Genomic DNA, 25,355 nt, shown 5'->3' with positions numbered 1-25,355 from the left:
ATGCATGTCCTCTCACTCCGGAGCCAGGGACCTTTCCGCTGTTATCACGCTGCTTCTTCAAGAGGTCTATAATCTGCTCATTTAAGTACTTCCTTCTCCACTATTCTTTCTCTAATATGCTATGAGTATGAGACCCACAAGTGTGAATCTATTATGTATAATTCCTTCTGAAGAAGCAATGCATCATTATAGAGAAACAGGGACCTCTGCAGCAGGAGTAATAAAGCAAGATATTTCAACTACACTGTGTATAATAGCCTCTTGTTAGACACGGCCCTTTAGCTGTCATAAATTCTAGATCATGGCAGTGTATGCAAGAAAGCTGTGAAGTGCATTCAATATAGAAACAGATCTTCTTTGCTGTCTTATAGATCTAAAGTCTCAGAACTGTACATAATGGCCACACATTAAAAAGATTAAATCCTAAATGAAGAAATGTGTGTGTTTTTCTCATCACTAAGCTCATCAGACACGCCATTCCAATTTGGGAAATAATACTAAAATTTCAGCAAGCCCTCTTTTTACTCTACCCTTTACAGACAAACAATCTACTTGGGAATTGCCAGATTATACGGTTTCATTTTATACATTTACATCAATGATGCAGACGATGCTAAGTTAACATTTCTGCTCCATTTCAAATTCTGGAGTCTTTACAGGGCCTTTTTTGTTCATTGTCCAGACTATGAAAAAGATAAATGGGATTCACACGTAATCACTACACTCCTGTCCAAGTTCCATACTTCATTTGGATCAAATAAGAGAATATATTATATCCTAATAATTTGTCCAGGATTTGATAGATTTGACCTTCACTAATAAGACACACACACACGCACACACGCACACGCACACATACACACTAAGTACTCATTTGCAAATGGTGCTGAGCATGAAAACCATGTCTAATTTACCTGTGTACGCCATACTGACCACAATGCCTTGCACATATTAGGTGTTACTTGATTCTATCATCCCCAGAGATGGCAATTTGCCTACATCACTCCTCCCTTTCAAGACTCTGTTATACTATTTGTCTTTCCAGGACGGATGACATCATGAGGTGATAAATGAATTGGATTTAAGTGAGGCAGAGTTTCACAAAGTTGTCAGCCTGCCTCTCTCTTCTAGAGTCATCAAAGTGCGGTGGCAAAACAAAAGTCAAGAGAACTGGCGATGGCCCAGGACGCAGCGATGACCAAGATCTGAGCACTGGGGCAGCATCTGTTCCAGCCACCTTCATGGCCATTGGAACAAATTGTTCTTATGCATCCACTGCACCACGGTACGTCTTCACATGCTTGGGGTAGGTGTCGCCCTAACTTAGCAATGAGTTTGAGGCCTGTCACTCATCCTCAACTTGGTTTAGCCTGTCTGCCAAAACAGTTTATCGGAGCATGGCCTCTGCGCATGCTACAGCTTGCGAGTACCCTCAGACTCAGCTGATACATTGGTTATTTTTGCTGAACTTGCTATTCTGTACCCTTTTATTCTTTGTTACAAGGGATAGCTCACAGGGTAGATGAGGGGAAGGCTCTTTTCAGACAAAGAGATGATATTAAAGCAAAAATAAATAAAATTTTAAAGTATTTGTTAAATTGCATAGAATTAACATTATATACATATATTAATGAAACAAATAAATTCCATGATAATTATACCAAAAAGGAGTGAATGCCTCATCTTACAATGTTAGGCTTAACTATGGGAATGTGATAATGATATTTTAAAAACAAATTAGGGAAATTCAAAACTGAAAGTATGTATGTGGATAAGAGTGTTATATGTTCTTGAATAACAATAATAATACGCATTTATGTAACACTTACTGTATGCAGGCATTGTACTAAGTGCTTTACAACCATTATCTTATTTGATCCTCATACCAACCCTGGGAGGTAGGTGCCATTATTATCCCCATTTTTACAGATGAAGAAATTGAGGCAAACAGAGGTTAAGTGACTTTCCCAGGGTCACACAGTGTCTGAGGTCACATTTGAACCTTGGTGTTCCTGATGCCAAACCCATCTCTCTAACGATCTAGCTGCTATATAGTCAAGTTACATAGTATCTAATACCACAATCCACTGACCAAAACAGTAGACATATATGCATGTATATGCATATGCATACATATATATACACATATCATTATACACATAATACATGAAGGGTCAGATAGAAAAATGATTCTGAAGGGGACTAAGTGAGATGCATAAATACGAGCAAAACCCTCTCATCCTATAAAAAAGCTCACTAACTCTACAGATGACATTAAAACCAGCAGATAACAACACAGGATTTTACAGTGCGGCCAGCAGATGGTGCATGCCCTTCAGAGAACAGCAACTATGCAACGTAACTTGTTGGGGAGGGAGGCAACAGAGATGAGCAGAAAACAGAAAAGATTATTTATCTGATGGGAAAAAAACCAAGGCGCTGGTTTGTTACAGAGGCACAACTTATAAAGAGGGTGCTGGCTTGTCACTGCAGCTTGACAGAATACAAGGCCGGAAATACATTTAATCCCTAAAACGTTAGGTTGCAACTCTATCATTAACTGGAATTTCTCCTAGACAGGGAGGACACAGGTTCCTGAGCTATACTTGTTATATTAACTTTGTGACACATTCTTAAATCCTCTTTGACTATCTATCTATAGAACTACAGCTATCTATCTATATCTTGATAAATGTATATCTATATATCATATGTATATCTACATATGCATCTATCTATCCAGTCTTAGTCCCCTCCAGAGTCAGTTTTATGTCTAACCCTTGATATACTGTAAGTTATACACAGACATAATAATATGGATGTATAGACACACACACATATATACACAGTGTTTTAGCAAGTGGACTACATTATTACTATGCCTATGCTATATAACTTGACTATGCAGTAGCTAGGTGGATAAAGATATGGGCCTATCTAGGTAGAGAGAGACAGACAGATAGATAGATAGACAGACAGACAGACAGACAGATAGATAGACAGATAGATGGATGGATGGATGGCATTTAAGGATGTATTACAAAGTTAACCTAATAAGTAGAGCTCAGGAACCTGTTTCCTTCCAGGCTAGGAGAAATTCAAATGAATGATATATTACAGTTTAGCCTTTTATGGATTAAATGTGTTTCTGGTCATATATTTTATATCTGCCTGCCTATCTATCTATCTAGATCTATATCTCTGTAGCTATATCCGTCTATCTATCTATATCTATATATAGGAAACCAGTTCCTGAGCTATATTTGTTAATTTTGTTATATATTCTTACACACACACACACACACACACACACACACACACACACACACTGTGTCTTCCTGAGACTGTAAACCTCCTAGGAGGTAGGGTGAGGCAGAGAAGTCTATTTCTTTGATATTCTCCCTGCCCTATTGCCTCATCCAGCACAATATTTAAAAAATACAATGAACAGTTAATAATTACTACTGTCTGCCCCGGCCCGCTCTAAATGGGCCCTTAGAGTGGTCACAATTTTGTTTGCCTATCCATTAATAAGCTGGGGAGGTAGGGAGATGGGGAAGGAATATGGCATGGAGGGAGGTAAGCTACAAAGCACCACAGTAATGAAGACCATCCATCCTGCTTGTGCCCTCTGGCGGCCTGAGATACATAACACAGAATCATGGACTGTTGCAGCCAGAAGGGTCTCCTGCCAACTGTCTTACAGATGACACACGCTTGTACCGTGGGTCAATAACCTGACCGGCCCCAACCTTGTTTGCCTTGTTAGGGGTAAAGGGTCTACGCATCTAGATTAGGGGGTAGCTTTGGGAGAGCAGAAGGGACTGTGGAAAGACACAATGGTCTTGGATGATTATGGTATCTTTTAATCAGGAAGAGATACTCATGTCCCGTAAGGAAGCACGCATTTTAAAAAGGGAAACATAGCTTGATTTCCCTAGGCCAGAAATTCAGTCACCTCTCAATTTTTCAGAAGCAGATTACATGTGTCCATGGCTAATGCGGACCTCTTACTTTTCCTCCCCTTTCTCACCTCTGGTCCCTCCTCTCTTCTAAAGGACAGCCGAAAGAAGCCAGAAAATGATAGATAGCGTTTACATAGTGCTCGAAGGTTTGCAAAGCACTTTATCCATGTGCACTCACCTCACAACAATTCTGCGAGGTAGATGTTGTTATTTTCCTCATTTTACAGATGGAGAAACTGAGCGTGCAGGAGGTTAGGTGAGATGCTTAAGGTCACAGAGTTACTAAGTGTCTGAGGCCATATTTGAAATCAGGTTTTCCTGCCACCCAGTCTAGTAGTCTATTCACGGCCCCCTCAGTTGATCAGTTTAAGGTTAACATAATTACACCATGTACAAACTGCATCATCATACCAACTGAGATATAAAAAACTGTCCTAAGACTGTGTATATGTCTGTCTGTTGACATGTTCCTTTCGGTTTTTGCCTTTTGGATCCCCTGTACCTAGCACATAGTAAGTGCTCAACACCTACTTGTTGGATTAGAATGGTAAATTCAATTACTCAAAAAAAGAAAAAGAAACCAGGGCTTTGGGGGACCAAGACTGTATTCTAATAACCCTGCCACAATCTGTCCAATAATAAACAGGAAAAATAAAACCCTCCTAACTGAAGCTCTTAAAGAGATTAACAGGTACCCTGAGCTCTATAAAAAAAAAAGAAAAGAAAAGAATAAAATCCGCATATAAATGTCCTGAGTTCTAATGTCTTTACTAGTTAGAAAACCAAACTAGTATTACTAGAGGTCCTTGGATCAGAGGACGTCCCTTAGAGTAATAAAGATAGGGCCACTATCCATAGGCCTCAGGCAACTCTAACTGACTGATCTACCATCTTCTTGGGTATTTCCCACTTGGATCCTTATACTAATGAAATCACAGGTACAAATAAAAAACAAACTTAAAAAATACTGTAATATGGCACTTTCCCCTTTAATTGGAGACGTCGAGATCAAACTACTTTTATAAACAAAATTATTTTCCTAATATTAATTACTTTTGTCCTTAATGTTCCTAACATTTATTTTTATTATTCTTCTAAAACGTGTCAATTTGAAAGTTTCTGTATTAGTAAACCCTTTACTAAAGTACATATATACATACAGATACACACACAAATATGTATGTATATTGCTGTTCAATCATTTCAGTTGTGTCTGACTCTCTGTGACCCCATCTGGGATTTTATTGACAAAGATGCTGGAGTGGTTTGCCTTTTCTTTCTCCAGCTCATTTTACAGATGAGGGAGGGACTGAAGCAAATAGGGTTAAATGACTTGCCCAAGACCACACAGCTAGTCATGTCTGAGGCCAGATTTGAACTCATGAAGATAAGTCTTTCTGATTATAAGCCCAGTGCTCTATCCACTGTGCCACCTAGCTGCATATATATGTATAATGTGCATATGTGTATATGAATGTATGTGTACACACACACACACACACACACACACACACACACACGGGTTTCCTGTGTAAACTGTATATCACTTTTCTAGGCTTCAGTTTCCCAGTCTTTGATTCAAGTCAACAAACATTTATTAAATACCTACTATGCGCAAGGTACTCTGTTAGGCTCGGAAGTTACAAAGACAAAAAACTCCAATGTTTCCCTCCCTCAAGAAGTCAATCTGTCGGTCAACAAGCATTTACTGAAATCCCTATAGGCCAGGCACTAAACACAAAGGATACAAAGAAGGGCAAAAACCACAATCTGACACACTCTTTAGGATGGTTACTTTGGCAGCCTCGTGGAGAATGGATTAGAATAGGGATAGAATGGAGGCAGGGAAGCCAACCTGAAGGAATTGCAATATTCTGGAAATGAGGTGATGAGGATTTGCAACAGGGCGGAGAATATGTGAGTGGAAAGAGGGGACGTATGGGAGGAGTATTATGAAGGTAGAAATGACCTGATTTAGCCACACTTTGGATACAAGGGCTGAAGGAGGGTGGAGAGTGCAGGACCGGTTGTGAGCTTCCATTCTACATTATAAGGCTATTATAAAGATGAATTAACCAACACTGATAAAGTTCTCAAGGAAATGGCACTTTGCCTAGCTCTGATAATTCCAGACTTATTTGATCTTTCTCTTTTAAAAAAAATTCTCTAAAATGAATTGTAAAAACAGGCTTAAAAAATCCTGGTAAATGATGGGAATTAATTACCATCTTAAAAAAAGAGATGAGGGTTTTAGAGGTCTGCAAACTTGCCAAGAGACAGTATCCCTTAAAGGATCACAGATTTGAAGATGGAAGGGACCTTAAGAATCCATCTGATCCAACTCCCTTACTTTTCAGAGGAGAAGGCTGAGGCCCAGAGTAGTGACTTACCCAACATGCTACAAACCTGTAGAACCAAAATTTGAACCCAAGCCCTGACTCCAAATCCATCACCCTTTCCAATGAAACAACATGCCACTCTCCTCTATCCTGGCCAGACGACACCTATGTCATGTGCTTGACTCTGAGTGGCACATTTTAGGAGGAACAATAACAAAATGGTGCATGTCCAGTGAATAGATTGATACAGTGATTCCGACTAATGTTCTATGAAGACTAGTTGAAGGAATTGCAGGGTTTTAGCCAGAAGAAGAGATAACAGGGAGGTAAGGAGGGTGAACAACAGAGGTCTGAAAATATTCTGAAGTTATGTCATGCGAAAGAGAAGAGTTAAAAAGAACACAACTTTTTCTGGGTGGTTTCAAAGGGTATAAGTGGGACCAATATGTGAAAATCGTAGGAAGACGTTAATTTTAGCTCAGTGTAACAAAGAATTTCCTAATAATCAGGGTGGTCCCAAAACAAAACGGACAATCCCATGAGGCAGTGAGGTCCCTGTTGCTGGAAGTGTTCAAACAGGGGCCTGATGACCACTGGTCATGAATGTCGTACTGGGGATTCATGTTGTGGAGGAAATCAGATTTCAGGACGTCTTCAATCCCTTGCAATTCTAAGATTCCACAAACTGCCCTCTATGGCACAGCATCATTATATTTTGTGAAAATGATGAATAATTAGTTACTCACCCAAGACTGCTGTTCTGCCAATTTATTCTGATATCTTTGGATTGAATCTCTGAGTTGTTTCTCTTTCTCGTTTTCTGATGATGACACTTGTTTCATGGTGCCCAGGGGGAAAGAAGGGAGTTGTTCTGGACTGTGACAACTGCAGAATCAATGAGCACAAGAAATAAGGTCAACGAAAAAGAACAGGCTATTTGACCATTATCACGATGGCGAGAGTTGATCATCAGTATCTTAAACACCAGAAATAGGATATAGGAAGCAACATCCTCCTGAAGCCTTATGCACTGCTGCCAGATGAAACTTTCCAAACCCCATTTTTTAGTATGTTACCCCTTGCTCAAAAATTCTAACTGGCTCTCTACTATCTGTGGAACAAAATTCAAATACTCCTGCCTGGCATTCAAGGCCCTTCACAAATCAGAATGAATTTAAGTCTTTCATTTTTTTTTTCAACTGTGCTCCCTTGTGTTTCCAAGTGTTAAAGCTTGTGTCCCAGATTTTCTAGGCAGTTCTGACTTCAAGAAATTGTCAACTTTTAATTAGGCTTTTCAAAAGGAATATTCTTTGTCATATCATGAGTCATTTTTGAGTCAGATAGGATGGTCTCTGTACTTAAGGACAGCCAACCAGCACAACTCACAACTCAATCAATCAATCAACCCAGATGACTGGTTCAATTAATCAATACGCATTATTAAATAGCCACTCTATGTCAGCCATTGTACTAAGTGCTTAGGACATAAAGAATGAAACTAACTCTTCTTGTAATCCCCTCATTACCCCATCCTTCTACCCTTGCTCTGCTACCCTGCCGATATTATTCCCAAATCAGCCAATCTAAATTCTATTATTTTTCCAAGTCTTAATTTTATCACCTCTGGAAAGCCCACCCTGATCTTCCTGGCCAGAAGTAATGTCTCCTTGTCAACTATTATAGTACTCTGCATCTTACTACATAGTCACAACCTAACTTGTACCACAGTTATTTGTGTAGCTGTCTTTACTTTCCTATTAGTCTGTAATTTTTGAGCTGGTAAGCCAAATAGACAGTGTTGTTAGAATTGCGAGTCCTATCTAAAATAATGGTAACTGGGCTCTGAGATGGTGGTGGGAATGAGATAATCTGCATAAAGTACATGAGCTTCATTAAATGGTTTTTGTGGCATCTAAATTGTATAGAAGTTATTTTCTTTACTTCTTTTTTTCTGGAGTGGGGGAGGCAAGGCAATTGGGGTTAAGCGACTTGCCCAAGGTTACACAACTAGTAAGTGCGTCAAGTGTCTGCATTTGAACTCAGGTCCTCCTGACTCCAGGGCCAGTGCTCTATTCACTATGTCACCTAGCTGCCCCATTTTCTTTACTTCTGGACTCTTGACTCTCTTCTGGGTAGACAAGATTACTGGTTTCATGAATTTTATAGCTTTTAGTTTGATCACAGTCAACATGGTCAGATCCTGTATCAGGAGGGCAGAGTTTATAATCTCAAAGAGGATCATAAACATGTCTGAAAGGTTCGGAACCGCCGGATATAAGAAACTCTCAAAGTAGAAGGCAGAAGAATCAAAACATTTATTTAGGCTCCACAGTAACCAACCCATGAACCAGAAGCCCCATTTTGATATGTTGATCAAAATCTTCCAGGCCCAATAAGTACGCCTTGCAAGAGTAACCAGGAGGCTACAGAGAAGCATGATTGCGTAAAGCAAAATCATGCTTCCCCCTCGATGGTAATAAGATTACCCACTGGCCTGAAGTCTTTGTTCAGCTTCCTCCCGTAGATCAGCTCTGCTACTGGCAGCTCCTGCCTCAGCTGTGTCTGTGTCTGTAACTGAAGCTGCAACTGTAACTGACGATGTAACGGTCGCTGTAACTGACGATGTAACTGTCGTAACTGTCGCTGGCTCCAACCGGAAAAGGAAAGAGAGCTCTTCAAGCTGTCCTCTCCCCTCTTATAGGGTTTTTGACATCATCAAGCTCCGCCTGAATGACCAGGGCTGATTGGTTCTTGAGTTGGCCCCTCCCCCTAGGGTAGAGGTTAACACCTCCCCTCAGCCAGCCCCATGACTCATCACACAGGAAGTTGTCTGCTTCCCGGCATGCTCTTTGGGCTTCCTGCCCCGGAAGAGCAAGCCACAGTGTCCAGAGGCTCAATGAGGTAAGCTGAGTCATTCAAAGAAAACAAAGGCCATTATGGCTACAGATCCCTATATTCAGAATGTGGCTAGAGATGGAGATGGGTCAAACCAGGATAGATGCTGGTATGAAAATCCTTCCCTAAAGCTCCTACTTCCCCATGCTTAAATTCTGTGGTAGAAAGAACACTGGGTCAGAAGAGACCTGGGTTAAAGCATTCCATAGGTGTGACTTCTGATAGCAATCAAACAATCTCTTATGGCAGCTGGAGGTACCTAGAGAATATAACAAAAAGGCTGGAGAAAGAGTTTTCTTCTCCTTATAGGGCAAGGAAAAAAAATAAAGCAAACAGGACCCACACTTCATGTTTTCCAAGAACTCCAAAATATTTTGTGAATGAAAGTGACTAGTTACTTTCACATTCAGGTCCTGCTATGGAAAAAAAAAAAAAAACAACATCTCTAAGTTCACCCACAGAAAATGTGTTGGTTATTATCCAAGAAAAGTGTGTAACAAAGAAATCTGAAGCATTATTGGAAAACTAGACAACCACCCACAGTGTTGACTTGAAGACAACTAGGGGCTCCATTTACAGAAGCTTTGTTTTTACTTCAGTAAAAGGACTGTGCGCTTGTCAACTTTTTCTTTAAACTCAGAAATACAGAACTGCTACAGGAGAAATATCCTGATAGAGTACCCCAAAAATGAAAAATGGGCTGCGTTAGGAGAGAGTATGATCCCCCAAATTGGAGGTCTTCAAGCAGAGACTAGGCGACCACTTGTTGGCAATGTTATAGAAGGGGTTATGGGTTAGACTCTATGTCCTGAAGTACCTAAGGCATATGAACACAAAACAACTTAACAAAAACCAAAACTTCCCCAAATTCATAAAATAGCTTCATTTGTAGCTTTTAGAAATATTATTTTTCATTTAATTGTATAATTTAAATTTGCTTAAATTGACATCCAGGATCTATTACTTCATCACAGTTACTCCCTCCTCCCCAAAGCATTAACTAAGCTGACCACTCCCAGTGACTCTGATTACTAGTGCCATTCATGAATCTGACCTGGAGAGAAGGGGAAAAGATCTTTGAAAAGATGCTTCTAACTCACTAATAAGTTGTAGAATTGATTTAGGTTCTCTAAAAAGGTGATAAATTGATAGTCTACTTTACCTAACACAAGGTCTGGTTATATTTCAGTTCTTACAAGGGCGCAAAAATCTTTTTGGGATATTATGTAATAAATACCTCTATAACTCATTTGATGGTGTTCTCCTATGTCCAAACAGCTGAAAGCAGCAGTACCCACAGTCAAGACTGAATTTTACAATGATCCTTTATAAGACACTACTGTATTATGGAAATGCTTGTTCTGTTCCATGAATTGAAAATAAAAGAAATTTGTAAAGAAAAAGCAAAAAAAAAGAAACTACATCCTAGGATGGTTTGCATTTAAAGTGGATACTTTACTATTCACCATATTAACAAACACAGCTGAAAAGGGCTGAGAGGGCTCATCAAGTTGTAATAGGAGGTGGATGGCCAACAAGGACCCAATTTTTAGAGAACACTCATAATTTCCTTTTATGTTTATACAGAGCACGCTCCGATGATTGGGCCCTCTTGGCCAATACCCCCTTTACAAAGTCTATTTTTCCTTACTCCTATTCATGAGTGGTAGGAAATAAGACATAAACCCTCTCTCTGTGTTAACCATCCCTTGATTAACTAGCCTGATGGTCAAGAGTTCCTACATCTCTTGCCACCATTTTAAGTACTTCTCTTTTTGATAAAATGGAAAACAGATAGTCAATATTTTGTCAGTTCATAAGAAAATTATAAATACAAGACGAAATTTATTTTAGACTTCAAGGTCCATCACTCCACTGTCAACACTGCTAAATTTAACTCATGTCTCTCATCACAAGTGACACTGTTTTGATTTGTAAAGGAGACAGAATTAATGAAATTTTGAGAATGATTCTCTACCCCTAATGTACTTCCTGAAAGATGAGAGAAAACAGTTGATGGAAATGGGAGTTCCCAAGTTGGCCCTACCAAAAAGAAGCCCATCAGAGTTATTTTTTTCAGCATGACAGGGGAATTTTAACAGCCATCAAAATCTACCTGTTTTCCAAGAGGTTTGGATTATTAGCACAAGTCCAATTGCCAAGATTTTCTCTCTTCTCATAATCATCAGCAGAAGGTAAAGCTCTCCATTTAAGGCAAAGATCTGAGGAAAAAGGCAATCAGAGACACAAGGGATAGCACTGTCAATGTAGAGAAACTCAGAAGATCACCTATTAATAGCCAGATAAAGCTGCGGTCAAATATCATTTAATTATGTATAGTCCTACTGCAATGTTACTGCTAGACTGTGGAGGAATTTCTAAAAAGTAATTTACCACATTTTGGAAAGAAAAGAGAAATATTTGAAAACCTGCTTATCAAAAGTCAGTCCAACTTCATCTTGAATGGTTATTAATCACCTGGAAACTATAAAATAGAGAATTATATATAATTGCATTATACTATTTGGTTAAATTATATATTTTCTCCCTTCTGGGCCATTTCATCGGCATAAGGAACTTCTGATATAAAAACTCTCTCCACTAAAGCAGATTTACAACTATTCCGTAACTTATAGTCTTAAAGAACAGTTTTGGCAAAATCAAAAGGGCAAACAGCTTCCCACTGTCACATAACTAGTTATGTGTCAGAGGCAGTATTTAAATTTACGTCTTCCTAAGTCCAACATTAGCCCTCTATCAACTACAGCACATTATCTCTTCAAAGAAGCATCTTGTATTTAGGAATGAAGACAGTGTAATACAAGCATGATCTTGCTTTCAGGAGGACCTGGGTTCAAATTTCACATCTGACCACTTCCTTGCTGTGTGACTCTGAGCAAGAGACATTTAACCTCTTTGTCCTTCATCAACAATTTATCTACTAATTCATAGATGGTTGGCTCAAAATAGTTATACATAAATCTTTAAATTTTTAAGGGTTAAAATAAAATGATGATGATAGGCTTTAAAACTCATATAAGCCAAGAAATTATTTAAATTCTTTTAGAAACATTTTAACTAAAATCTGAGATAAAATGAAAGTTTCTAATATCATTGGAAAACCATGAGAAAATCATATACTATCACAAAACTTGAAATTTCCCCTCATAAATATTATGGGAAGTACTATGTCGATCAAAATGTTAGTTGTCTTTATGATTAGTCATTTGTATTCACTTTGTCAGTTTTAGAAAATCTCTTCAATTGTCTACACAGGGAAAAATCTCCTCAGGCTATATGTTAGTAAAATTAATACCTGCCAATACCATGAGCTGAGTAGGTATGTGATTGTATGGACAGAGAAATAAAAGAGTTAAAAAATAAGATGGGAAGGCCAAAATGTATGTGAGCTTTTCTTTTGCTTTCAATATGACTATAAATATTCCAATATGAAAGACTGTACCATTTCTTTTATATGATACAACAAAAACAAATCATTGCACTTAGAACTTCTGTCTTAGCCAATAAATATGCTCAAAATTGTTACAAGTACCACCCTAGTCTTTAAGGTTATATGCACACAAAAAGAAACTGGAAAAAAATAGTTCAACTCTCAGCTGTTGTGAAAACTGACACAATACAGCATGCAAATGTTAGGCTGAATTTAAACTATTTCTTCCCCAATACCAACTGTGCACATGTAGACTGTCTTATTGTGGACAGTACTGCTATTGTGTACCCAAATTTGTGTGGAAACTATCCCTCTCTACCATAAAATGATGATCCAGGATTGAATCTAATTTGTCCAAAGACGGACTGATTTAGGCAGTCACTATAATGTCCTGTGTAAGTCTTAAGGGTCAGGGATGTGCTAGATCCTGCATCTGGTGTAAACTCAAGAATGGTTCCTTCCCACTGGGTATAAGGTCAGATCTCTTCCAATCATTTTCAGGGGACATAGAATAGAAGAAGCAAATGAATTTAAAACATATCACTGCACCATGTTTCAGTTAAGGAAATGAACAGAATCAAAATTTTAAAAATGTTATTTCCAATTTTTTTGTGTACACAGTCTATTTAAAAATATGTATTCATTTCAATAAATATGTCCCAATGACATTTGTATATAGTCTTAAAGAGCCATTTGGAAAAGGACAGAATGATTGAATGAAAAGCTGACAGGGTTAGGTTGCAAAGAAATGGAGATTTGGCATTGATTTGGATTTGGCACTCTCAGTTATTGGAACCATGAATGTATGAACCCTTAATCATCCACGTCATACAAGGCTATTTCCTCCCTCTGTCCGGTCTCACTACTGCTACTCTCCAGAGCTTTACTCAGATGACCCTCTGCTGTATGACAGCAGATGGACACACCCTAAGAAGTTTCAAGAGGGAACAAGAGCAGATCTCTGCATGGTGGTAAATCATCTGTCTCCCCCACTGCTGGTACTCTCCACTGCCAGGGATAACTCAAAGCTGACTGCAAACTGCATTGCCCTTCACCAGCCATATGTGGACCACACTTGCCACACTGAATGATGAACGGCATCTCACTGGCTTGTCTTCTTCTGTACCGAGCAGAATTTAAAGGCTTCTCCAACCACTTGTCACTCTGGTATCCAAATTCATTCCAGAAGAGCATCAGATTTCTATTACCTTAAAAAAAAGTCATACAAGGATAAGGAAATGAGCAACGTAACGCATTTTGAAGCAATAAAACATTTAGAGCTGTTGTTACTAAAGGTTTCCATAAGGGACTCTCCTCATTTAATTTAAACACCACCCTTAAAATTCTTCATAAATTTTTATATTCATGTTCTTAGCCAAGGTTTCTTTATCCTGAATAATTCCAGATGCTCTTGATTTTCCCCTTTCTCCTCTTTATAGTTCCACTCCCTTTCTACCCTAGTGTCAAGGTTTTCATTCAATCCTTACTTTACATCAACATGCAACATATACAGGGGAGCCTGAGAGGTTCCCTTTAAGGAATAGAATTCTGGAGCAGCGATGTCAATCTCAAATAGAAACTGATCCCTTCAGGATGCACATTAACTTAGAAAACCACACATTAACAATATGTTTTATTATATTTTTATTCATTTTGTTAAACATTTTCCATTTTAATCTGGTTTAGCTGCATGTTTGACACCTCTTTGTTCTAGAGCACAGACTTCGAGCATAAAAACATACAGGCACATTCAGCATGTGCCAGGGGCAGGGCTTGAACCCAAGTCTTCTTGGCTTCAAGGCCAGGTCTCTGTATCCAACAGGTCACATTGCCTTTCATGCAGTGAGACTAGCACAACAAACACATGCAAATATTACTGCCCCTCTTTATGCCACAGGGTTGCTAGACCCAAATTATTAAGCCCACTACTTCATACTTTTAAGCAGGAGATCAAATCAGATATGACAAAAGTGATAACTGGCAGAGGGTTATCTTGGTTCTCTCCATATATATTTTTTCTTTAATTAAATGCTTGTTGATTGACTGATATCAATACTAATTTTCTTCAACTGAAATACAAGGTCACGACCTGAATCTAAAAACCTCTAAATGATGAACCCCAAAGATTCTCTTTCTGAATCATCTACTATTAAGACAGTGACAACTGAACTGAGAATATGCTCACATGCTTATACTTCCCAAATTCTAAATGTGGGGAAATGGAGGATGTGGTGCCTCATTTATGAAAAACCTTGTCTGTCCTGCCCTGGCATGAAATTCTATAAAAGTCATTGTTTTAAATGTGTCTTTGCTAATGGAGTGGTACATTATGATGGATATTTTTAATATTCTGTTTTAATCACTGCTGTTTGGGTTAATGTGTCTTAATGAAGGTTTTAAATTTGCACTTGTGCCCAGAGGTGAATTAACAGCAAATGATGAAATTTGAGAACCTGAAGAATAAAAAAGAAAAGATAGATTCTTCCTGTAAATTTCAAAGATTCCCACATATCCATTACAATGGTCTTGTAGACAAGCTAAAATTTATCAATTTATGGTACTACACTAGCCAACTCTACCCCTCAACTTATCCTGACATTTTAAAAAATCCATTTTCATTACTACTGTCTTATTATAAATTGTTATTGGCCCGGAGCACACATCTAATTTTCAAGACTAAGTCTGTTCCTAGACCTTGGTTAGTAAAGCCCAGTGTAACCAGTTAAATTATGTGAAGATCTGGGATTGACACATGGAGAATTAAAGTCATGCATTCTCTTATATAAGTTTGTATGAGGAAAAAAAAATGCTAGAGTAATTTACTCTTGGCCTTTTATGGATTAAGAAGATTCACAGTTCCCTAAACAAATCTGATTAGGTTTTCAGGGGTCTCTTATAAGTGACAACAAAAATCATGTTCTGAATGACTGTAATAACTTGGTATCACAGAATTCTAGAGCATTCTTCAAGTCCAATCTCCTTACTTTCCAGAGAGGCTAAGGACTAACCCAAGGTCATACTGCTAGTTGTCACATTTCCTTTTTTTTTTTTTTTGCAGGGGGTAGGCAGGGCAATTGGGGGTTAAGTGACTTGCCCAAGGTCACACAGCTAGTAAGTGTGTCAAGTGTCTGAGGCTGGATTTGAACTCAGGTCCTCCTGACTCCAGGGCTGGTACTCTACTCACTGCGCCACCTAGCTGCCCCCATAGTTGGCACACTTCTTCTACAGAAGATAGGTCTTATGATAAATTTTGTTGCTTTTGTGTCATTTTTAGTTGTGGCCTGATCTGGGGTTTTCTTGGCAAAGATATTAGAATGGTTTGCTATTTCCTTCTCCAGAAAAATTACAGAGCCTCATTTATCCAAACTTTTGAAACATTACCACAAAGGAAGCACTGTTAAAATGGCCAGAACTCTCTCTGCAGCAAGAACATAATCATTACTGGGTACAGAAATGTATTTTATTATGTCTTTTAAAAACTATTATACGGTGAAACTCAATGAAACAATTAAGCAAAGGAGGGAACAAATACACAAACTCTTACTCAAGAAAGAGCAAGGAATAAACTGGGATTTCTGTCTCTGTTAAAACCAATGAAGCTAACTCTGGTTATCAGATCAGCTTTAAAGAAGTACAGGGTGGAGGAGGCATCTAAACCCCTTCCTTGATGGGAGGGAATCTATTTAGAGGAGTAACTAATTTGTTTAAAAAAAAATCCATGAGTACTATCTGGGGCAAGGGGATCGAATTTGGAGGAGAGAGGGGAACGATCAACTATGTTGAACTATGTTGCCCAGAAAAAGAAGAAAAAAAGAAAAGAAAACCACTAAAGCATCTTTAAAAGTGAATGGAAGAGAACAGAGGAAATATAAACAAGCAATATAGCTTTAAAAATTATGTGTTAAATTTATTATATACTTTTTAAAAAAGCAAGCAGTACATACCAGGAATTTTTTATTCTAATAATAATTATAATATCTAATACTTATGTAGTACCTACTATACGTCAGGCACAATGCTAAGCATTTTCCAAATACTGTCTCATTTGATCCTCATAATAATTTTTTGAAGTAGGTGCCATTACCCCCATTTTATAGTTGAGGAAACTGAGATGGAAATTAAATGACTCGTCTAGGGTCATAGAGCTAGTAAGAGTCTTCCTGACTCTAGGCCTGGTCCTTTATCCCTTCTGCTACCTAGCTAGTTGCCTTTTATATATACTCTTCTTTTTCTGTGTGTGTATATATACACATGTATGTGTAAATATATGCACACACACATGTGCACATGTACATATGGGCACACATGCACTTATGTTTATGTGTGTGTGATACACACATGAATGCATGTGTTAAATTCAGACTATTAATTGGAAGGACAAATATTGAAGTTGAAATACTCTGGCCACATAGTGAGAAGACAGGACTCATCAGAATAGACCCTGACATTGGGAAAGATTGAAAGTAAAAGTAGAGGGGGATGGCAGAAGGTAGATAGTGTCATGGAAGCATGAACTTGGACAGACTCTGGGACAGAGGGGAGGATAGAAGGGCCTGGTGTGCTGTGGCCTATGGGGCTATGAAGAGTTGGGCACGACTAAACAACGGAACAACAACATATTAAGTTCAGAATTTAAAAATATATATCCAAGAACAGAAATTTCATACCCACTCTTAAGTGACTTATCTCCTTTCATGATCCTTTTTCTTATCAAAAGTTACCTTTTGTTCTTAGCAAAGATGGCCTTGAGAACCACCACTGATCAATTCAAGGTGAAGCTTGATAGCTGATATTTGGCCTCATGAAATATCAACATCGGGGGTTCTTAACCTGAGGTCCACAGACTTGTTTATAGTAAATAGATTTCAGGGATTTGGTGAAGTCAGATGGGAAAAAAATGCTTGTTTGTTTCAACGTAATCAGTTTTTTTATTCTCCTATAAATTTTATGCATTTAAAAAAATTATTTTGAGAAGGAATATAGAGACTTCATTGGGAGTTTAGGAGTCAGAAGGGATTAATGACATATACAAGGCTAAGGAATCCTAACCTAGTCTGTTTGTGTATAACTTTATATACTTGGTTTAAACGAAAACAAGGCAAAACCTATCTCCAACAAGTATAAAGCTACTCCAACCTTTCCTATCATTCTCTTGTTCCATCTTTTCTCTTTCCTTTCATATCTCCTGGCTGTCTGATGTGGCAGGGGTGACAGATTGTTGTTTGGTGCTCCGTAGGTGCAAGGCCAGTGGGAAGGGCTTGGTATATATACCTGACTGCTCCCGTACAGATTGGCACATACAACATTAACATGAAGTTGTTCTTTGGTCATTTTCCTCAGTGTCTGACTCTCCATGACCCTATTGGAGGTTTTCTTGGCAGAGATACTGGAGTGGTTTGCCATTTACTTCTCCAGCTCCAGAGGCAAACAAGGTTAAGTGAATTGCCCAGGACCACATGGCTAGTAAGTATCTGAGGCTGAATTTGAACAAAATTGATAAAAGGCAATCTGAGAAGGAAAGGCACTAGCAGTTTTGGGGGATTGAGACAGACTGCAACATTCTCAAGAAGTGATCATCTAAAACCCAAATGTGGATCTCCAATGTCAAAGGACTTATTTCACAAGGCAGTCCACCGAACTTTCGGATATTAATTTTTAGAAAGATCCTTCGTTATATTGCACCCAAATGTGCCTCTCCCTATAACTTTCATTTGTTGGTCCTAGTGTTATTCTCTGTGGCCAAGCAGAATAAGTCTGATCCCTTTCCTATATGAAAACCTTTCAAACATCTGAAGGCAACTGTCATCTCCCTCCTTGATTTTCTCAAAGCTGAATATGCCCGGTTCTATCAATTAATGCTGGTATTACATGGTCTGAAGTACTTCCCCCATTCTGGTCATCCTTCCCTTTAAAGTCTCCAGCTTGTCAATATTCTCCCCAATACGTGGTCTGCAGAACCGAATATATCAAAGGTGATGTGACCAGGGTAGACAGAGTACAGTAAGACCAAGAACTCTCTTATTCTAAACTAGGGGTTCTTAACCTTTTTTTGTTCCATGAACTCCTTTGGAAATCTCGTAAAGCCTGTGGAACCTTCTCAGAAGAATGCTTTTTAATGTATGAAAATACGCAGGATTGCAAAGGAAACCAATTGTAATATATCAAAATACAGTTATAAAAAACTTCTTAAGAAACTCATGGATTTCAGATTAAGAATCCCTATTTTGAATACTGCACTTCTATTAATGTATAAAATGATACTAGCTTTTGCCTGCTGCATCACGATGGTAACAAACTGACCTTACAGGCCTCTAAAAACTCCAGGTCCTTTTGGTATGGTCTACTGGGTAGGCACAAGTCCATCCATACATGGAAGAAGTACTAGACTTGAAATGAGAAGATTAGGGTTCAAATCCCAGCTCTAATACTTTCTAGCTGTGTAACCTTGGATAAGTCATTTTACCTGTCTGAGATTCAGTTTCTCCAGGAGTAAAATTGGGCTAATAATACTTTTACTACCTCCCTTTTAGGACTGTTGTAAGGAATATACTTTGTAAGCCTTCACATGCTATCTAAATGTTAATTATGAGATTTTTTTTTAAACAATCTAAGTGTAGGGTTTTACATTTCTCCCTATTAAGCTTCGTCTCTTTAGATTTAGCCCTTTAGAGGCCATGGGCTATAGTGCCTTGGGGGTCAGAAAAACCTAGGTTCAAGTGACATTTCTGACACATACTGACTGTGTGACACTCAATGCTTGAAGCTCTCAATGCTCTAAGTAACCATCAGAAACTAAGAGCTACTGAGGTGTCAACCTGAATTTGTAGGAGTTTCTCATTGAGAGCTCCCTCTACCAGTGAAATCACAATTCAGTTCTGGTGCCTATCCCTAGATTTGGCCCATTATTGGAAGCTGTTGAGAACTTTGCGCATTCTCATCTTTTTAAAGGGCAGCTAGGTGGTGCAGTGCGGATAGAGCCTGGAATAAGGAAGACCTGAGGTCAGATTCAGCCCCAGACACTTAGCTGTGTGACCTTGGGCAAGTCACTTAACCCTCTGTTTCCTGATCTATAAAACAAGCTGGAGAAGGAAATGGCAAAGCACTCTAATATCTTTGCCAAGAAAACCCCCAAAAGGGTCATAAAGAGTCAGACACAATTAAAAAAACAACAACACAATTATTTTAAAACATGACACAATCTCTTTTCATTCATGTCATTGACAGTAAGGTTAAAAAAGCACAGAGCAAAGCAAGGAGCCATGTAAAAAGCTATCTCTAGGCCGCCATCCATCAATATACTTTGGGGCCGGTAGCTCTTCCATCTAATTACACTGTCTGCCATTTCACTTTTCTCCATCTTGTTCATCTATACAATATGAATATTCTTTTTGTTTGGTTTTTATTTCAAGGGGGGTAGGCAGGGCAGTTGGGGTTAAGTGACTTGCCCAAGGTCACACAGATAGTGGGTCAAGTGTCTGAGGCTGGATTTGAACTCAGGTCCTCCTGACTTCAGAGCCAATGTTCTACTCACTGTGCCACCTAGCTACCCCCAGTATGGCATATTCTCAATGAATCTATGACGTCACATGGTGATCAATGCTCCACATTCCAAGTACTCACAATCCATCTTTTAATGCTCTCTTCTAGAATTATGTAGGAAATGAACATTAAGCTCACTGGTCTATCCACGTTTGTCCTCTTTTTTGGAGGAAAATGAGGGCAGCACATGCCCATCTCAGTCAACAGTCATTCAATAAGTGCCTATTATTTGCCAGGCACTGTGCCCTACGTCCAGGGCTTGGTCATCTTTTCTATTGTTCATGATTCCTCAAAAAATCAGTAAACCAAATCAAAAAGATTCTGTAATCACATTCAAAAGTTCTTTTAGTCCCCTAGGATGTAGTCCTTCTAGGTAGAGTAACGTTTTTTCCTATTGCTTTATTTTTAGCTTTCATTTTATTTAGAACTATTTATTTTCTCTCTTCTACTTCCCCACTGAAAAAACTAACTAATCCCTTGTAAACCCTTGCCTTGTGGTCAAGCAAACCAAATGGTCAAGCAAAACAAATCCCCACATCAGCCCTGTCCAAAAATGTAGGTTTCCTTCTCTGTCTTGAGCCCATGCTCTCTCTGTCAAAGAGGTAGAAAACACATTTCTTCATTGGTGCTTTGAAATCATGGATAATTACTGCATCGATCAGAGTTCTTCATCTCTCAAAAGTATTTGTCTTTATGTTATCATGTTATTGTTTAAATTGTCCCCTTGGTTCTATTCACTTCATTCTCTGTTTATTCAAGTCTTCCCAAGTTTCTCTGAAACCTTCCCTTTACCATTTCTTATGGTATGATATTAGTCCATTCCATTCATATGCCATAATTGTTCAGCCACTCCTCAATTGATGAGTATTGCCTCAGTTTGCATTTAGATAAAGTAACTTTAAGTGATTTAGGGCAGTTATGTATGCATTTACAGCAATGTAGGTCATTTCCTTTAGTTCTGTACTCAGGGACACAGAGTTCATGGGGTTGGTGTCATCATTAAAACAGTCATTCAAGTAATATCACTGAAGTAAGCTTTATTTCTTTTCATTATTATATTCATTAGATGAAATACTTTCAACTCTTCTGCTCCTTCTTCATCAATCCTATTTCTGTGTTCTTAATCATTTTTACTGTGTTTTACTTGAATACTCTCCAGTTTTTTTTATTTCCCACTTCAAATATGGAAACTAAACCTCTAATAAGGGGATTGCCACCTACAACTTTAGGACATACCTGTAGTCTAGAGTTCCTTAACTGTAGGGACTATTATACACATTTTTTTAATCTCTCGAAAAGCCTTCCAAATGGCAGATATTCAAAACATGCTGGAACTCCAGTTTTCTCTAATGCACCTAATTTCCAATTATTGTCTTCAATTATTCTCCTCTTCGAGCCCTTTCTTAGCATAATGGAGAGACTCCCATTAACAAGGTCTGACCATCTCATCCCCCAACTCAGTAAAGTGACTCCCTATTACTTCCAGGATGAAAGAGAAAATCCCAACGGGCTTTTAAAGCTTTTCTGAACCCAGACACCTACTACTATTCCTTTATTCCTCTTCACCTACTCTATGATCCAAGGACACTGGCCATCTCACTGTGGCTTAAACATTAACACTCCATATAACAACTCCGACTTTTAATTGTCTGTCCCCCGTGCCTGGAATTCTTTCCTCCTCATTTCCATCTCTTGGCTGCTCCTGCTTCTTTCAATGCCCAGATAAAATTTCACCTTCTATATGCAAGAGGCTTTTTCTCTCTTTTTCCTCCAATGCCTTCCCTCTGAGATTACATCCCTTTAATACTGTTCATATCTTATATGGACATAACTCTTCGCATATTTTCTCCCTCATTAGAATAGAGCTCCTTTAGGGGAAGGACCATGTTTTTGCCTCTCTTTGTATCCCATGTTTAGCACTAGCAATAGGAAACCCTTAATAAGTATTTATTGACTCTCTGATTGCATATGTTTGAATTACAATTTCATTTAATGCACCTGATTTCTAATTATATAGCCTTCTTTGATTCTTTTCCCACCATAATGGAGAGATTTCCTGCATAGCCTCTAGAGAGGTACATTTTAGTCCTTTGTGGTACAAGGTAACGGCCTAGTCTTTTTGGAAACCAGAATTTCCAAACCAAAGGATTATAGTGTCACCCTAAGGATAAAGAATTTCTCCTGCCTGTGGCTATTCTCTGTTGAGCCTTGGCGTTTAGGATGTTACTAACCCTTCTCAGGAAATAATCTTTTCATGCACTGCAGCTAATCCTTGGCCTCAGTGGGACCCCATGACAGAATGTAAACTCCTTGATGGCAAGGACTCTTTAATTTTTTATCTTGGTATTGCCAGCACCTTCCATACAGAGTGCCTGGCACTTTGTAGTCAATTAATAAATCCTTGTTAATTATCGATGGTCCTGAACTACTCTCTGAAGACAAAGGCATATACTAAGAGAAGGGAAAGGAATGAGCATTTGTATAGCACCTACTATGTGCCAGGACCAAGCATCTGTAAAGCACCTACTATGTGCCAGGTACTGTGCTAAGTCTTTTTGGGTTTTTTCCTATTTTTTAAAACAAATATCATTTTCATTTGGTCCTCAAAACCTCACTGAGAGGTAGGTGCCATTATATTATGCCCCAGTTGAGGAAACTGAGACAACACAGATTAAGTAACTTGCCTCAGGTCACAGAGCTGGTAAGCGTCTGAAGCTGGATTTGAATGCAGATCTTCCATCCAGTGCTCTATCTAGCTCTATCTGGCTGTTTCAAAAGAGGACTTGTGTTTAAATACAAGCTTAGCTACTTACTGTCTGCGTGACCTTACTATCCATCTAGCTATTAAGCCTTTCTGTCAAGGAGGGCAGCTAGGTGGCGCAGTGGATACAGCGCTGGTCTTGGAGGCAAGAAGGCTCACCCTCCTGAGTTCAAATTCAGCCTCAGATGCCTCCTGACTGTGTGACCCTGGGCAAGTCACTCAACCCTGCCTCAGTTTCCTCATCTATAAAATGAGCTGGAGAAGGAAATAGCAAACCATTCCAGCATCACTGCCAAGAAATCCCCAAATGGGGTCATGAAACGTCAGACATGACTGAACAAGGTGATGTGAAACGCCACTAAACCTTACACAAGGATCCTTGCTGGCAACATGTTGACTCAGAAAACCACAGATTATGTCCTAATGTAGTTTAATTTCTCTTGTTAAATGTTTCCCAATTAAATTTTAATCTGGTTTCTGCCACGCTGGGGGCCAGGATAAACGCTGCCACAGGCCCTGCGTTTGACTCCTCCGAACAAGATCCCTTAAGTCTAAGTCAACAAGGGAGGGGGGAGGGTTAAAGACTGGACTTGGAGAGGAAGCTCCCTCTTCGAACGCTGAGCAGCCCTTTTTCTGCCCGGCTCTTTTGGGAACCAGGTTTCCAAACCAAAAGGTTATAGTCTCACCGGGCAGATAAAGCATTTTTCCTCTCTGTGGTTATTCTCTGTTGACCTTTGGAATGTAGGATGTTACTGGCTCTCCATCTTTGTTGCACAGGATAGAAAAGAAAGATTAAGTCTAATTCGGAATCATACAAGCAGCGTTTCAGTGGTGGGTGGGACCTGAGCCCAGGATTCTCCCGACTCCAAGGCTGCCTTCTTATCTATTATGCATTCGATTCAATAGATCCCTAATATTGTGGGTACTCCTTTCCCATGGACGCAAATGACAAGTCCTCTACAATGGGTCATGGCAGAAAAATTCATCACGCTACAACCAATCCAGTAATGAGCCTGCTTGCCCTTCGGCCCATCCTTCAATGTCAGACATACAGTCTAGTGCTGGTCTGATATTTGGAATCATTCCATTTTGGCAGAACCTACTAGAGTTTGTATTCTTCTGATACAACAATTACGAATCGCCTGGGAACACCTCCACACACAAACGAGCATCAGAGTAGGGCATCGGTGGAAGTTCCTAAGACAACCAACGAGTATGGATTAAGTGCCTCCTACTTTCTAGGCACGCAGAGAGTGCAGAAACAAGTACAAAGAATGAAACAATCCCTATTTGTAAGAAGTTCGCACACACTCGCACAAAGAACAGACATCAAGTTAATAAATACACAGGAATCATATGGAAGGTAGTTCGGAGGAAAGGCACTAATATTTGGGAGTTCAGGAAAGGTTTCATGAAGAAGATCCTGGAGGAAGAGACGGACTCAGGGGGTGAAGGTAAAGAGGGAGTGGACACTAGGCACGTGTGACCACCAGAGGAAAACTACAGAGAGAATAAACAGAGTATACGGAGTGTTGAATAGTTAATGCCCAGTGTTTCCAGACTGGAGAAAGAGGGAGGGGGAGCAATTCCAATGAAGGTGGGATAATAGGTTGGGGCCAGATTGTGAAGAGCTTGAAAAGCTAAACAAAGGAGCTCATATTTTGTCCTGGAGGCAACAGGAAGCCTCTGGAGTTGACTGAGTAGGGGAGTCACATAGTTAGATATTCACTTAAGAGCAATTACTTCGGTAGCAGTTTATAGGATAGATTAATAGATAGAGTTTATAAGATATAAGGATGGGGAGATACTTGAGGCAGAGAGAAAAATTAGCGGGCTATTGCGATAATCCATACTGGAATTGACGAGGACCTGGCATAAGGTAATGGAAAGAAGGAATAGGATTTGACAGATATATGTAGGTAGAACATGACCAAGTAGATAGATGTGTGTGGTGAGGAAGAGGTAGGAGTTCAGAATAATGCTGAGATTACGCACCTGGGAGACTGGAGGGATGGTGGTACCTTTGACGAAAATAGATAAGTCTGCGAAGTGAGAGGGTTTAGGGATTGGGGGATAGATAATGAGTTCAGTATTAGACATGCTGAGTTTAAGACGTCTCTGAGACATACACTGGACATTTTGAAATGTCCACAAGGCGATTAATGATCCAAGATGGAAGCCTGAGGGGGAGACTTGGGCTGAATATATAATGATTAGCAATCATCTGCACAGGGATAACAGTGAAAGAATCTCAAATCCTATGTTAGACTGTTTCTTTTTTCATAAAGAAAGGTAGGTAGTTAAATGGATAGAACACTAGACCTGGAGTCAGCAAGACCTAACTTCAAATCCAGCCCAACACACTTATTAGCTGTGTGATCTTGGGCAAATCAGCTACCTCATCT

The 25,355-nt window shown here is 39.1% G+C and overlaps 1 protein-coding gene across 1 annotated transcript in view; it reads right to left on the bottom strand.

Annotated features, from left to right (window-relative positions):
* The window catches only part of MORC1 (MORC family CW-type zinc finger 1), a 175,100-nt gene that overhangs the window by 68,417 nt on the left and 81,328 nt on the right, over window positions 1-25,355 (bottom strand). The window contains exons 14-16 of the mRNA XM_036744120.1: window positions 13,730-13,858; window positions 11,316-11,421; window positions 7,051-7,189 (exon numbers count right to left, since the gene is read on the bottom strand). Of these exons, the coding sequence (XP_036600015.1) occupies window positions 7,051-7,189; window positions 11,316-11,421; window positions 13,730-13,858 (374 nt within the window). The remainder of the gene's footprint in view (window positions 1-7,050; window positions 7,190-11,315; window positions 11,422-13,729; window positions 13,859-25,355) is intronic.

The sequence above is a fragment of the Trichosurus vulpecula genome, chromosome 2 (genome assembly GCF_011100635.1).
Source record: "Trichosurus vulpecula isolate mTriVul1 chromosome 2, mTriVul1.pri, whole genome shotgun sequence".
In the NCBI taxonomy this organism is placed as follows: Eukaryota; Metazoa; Chordata; class Mammalia; order Diprotodontia; family Phalangeridae; genus Trichosurus; species Trichosurus vulpecula.
Note: the sequence above shows the minus strand (reverse complement) of the source record. Positions and strands in the feature narration are given on the sequence as shown.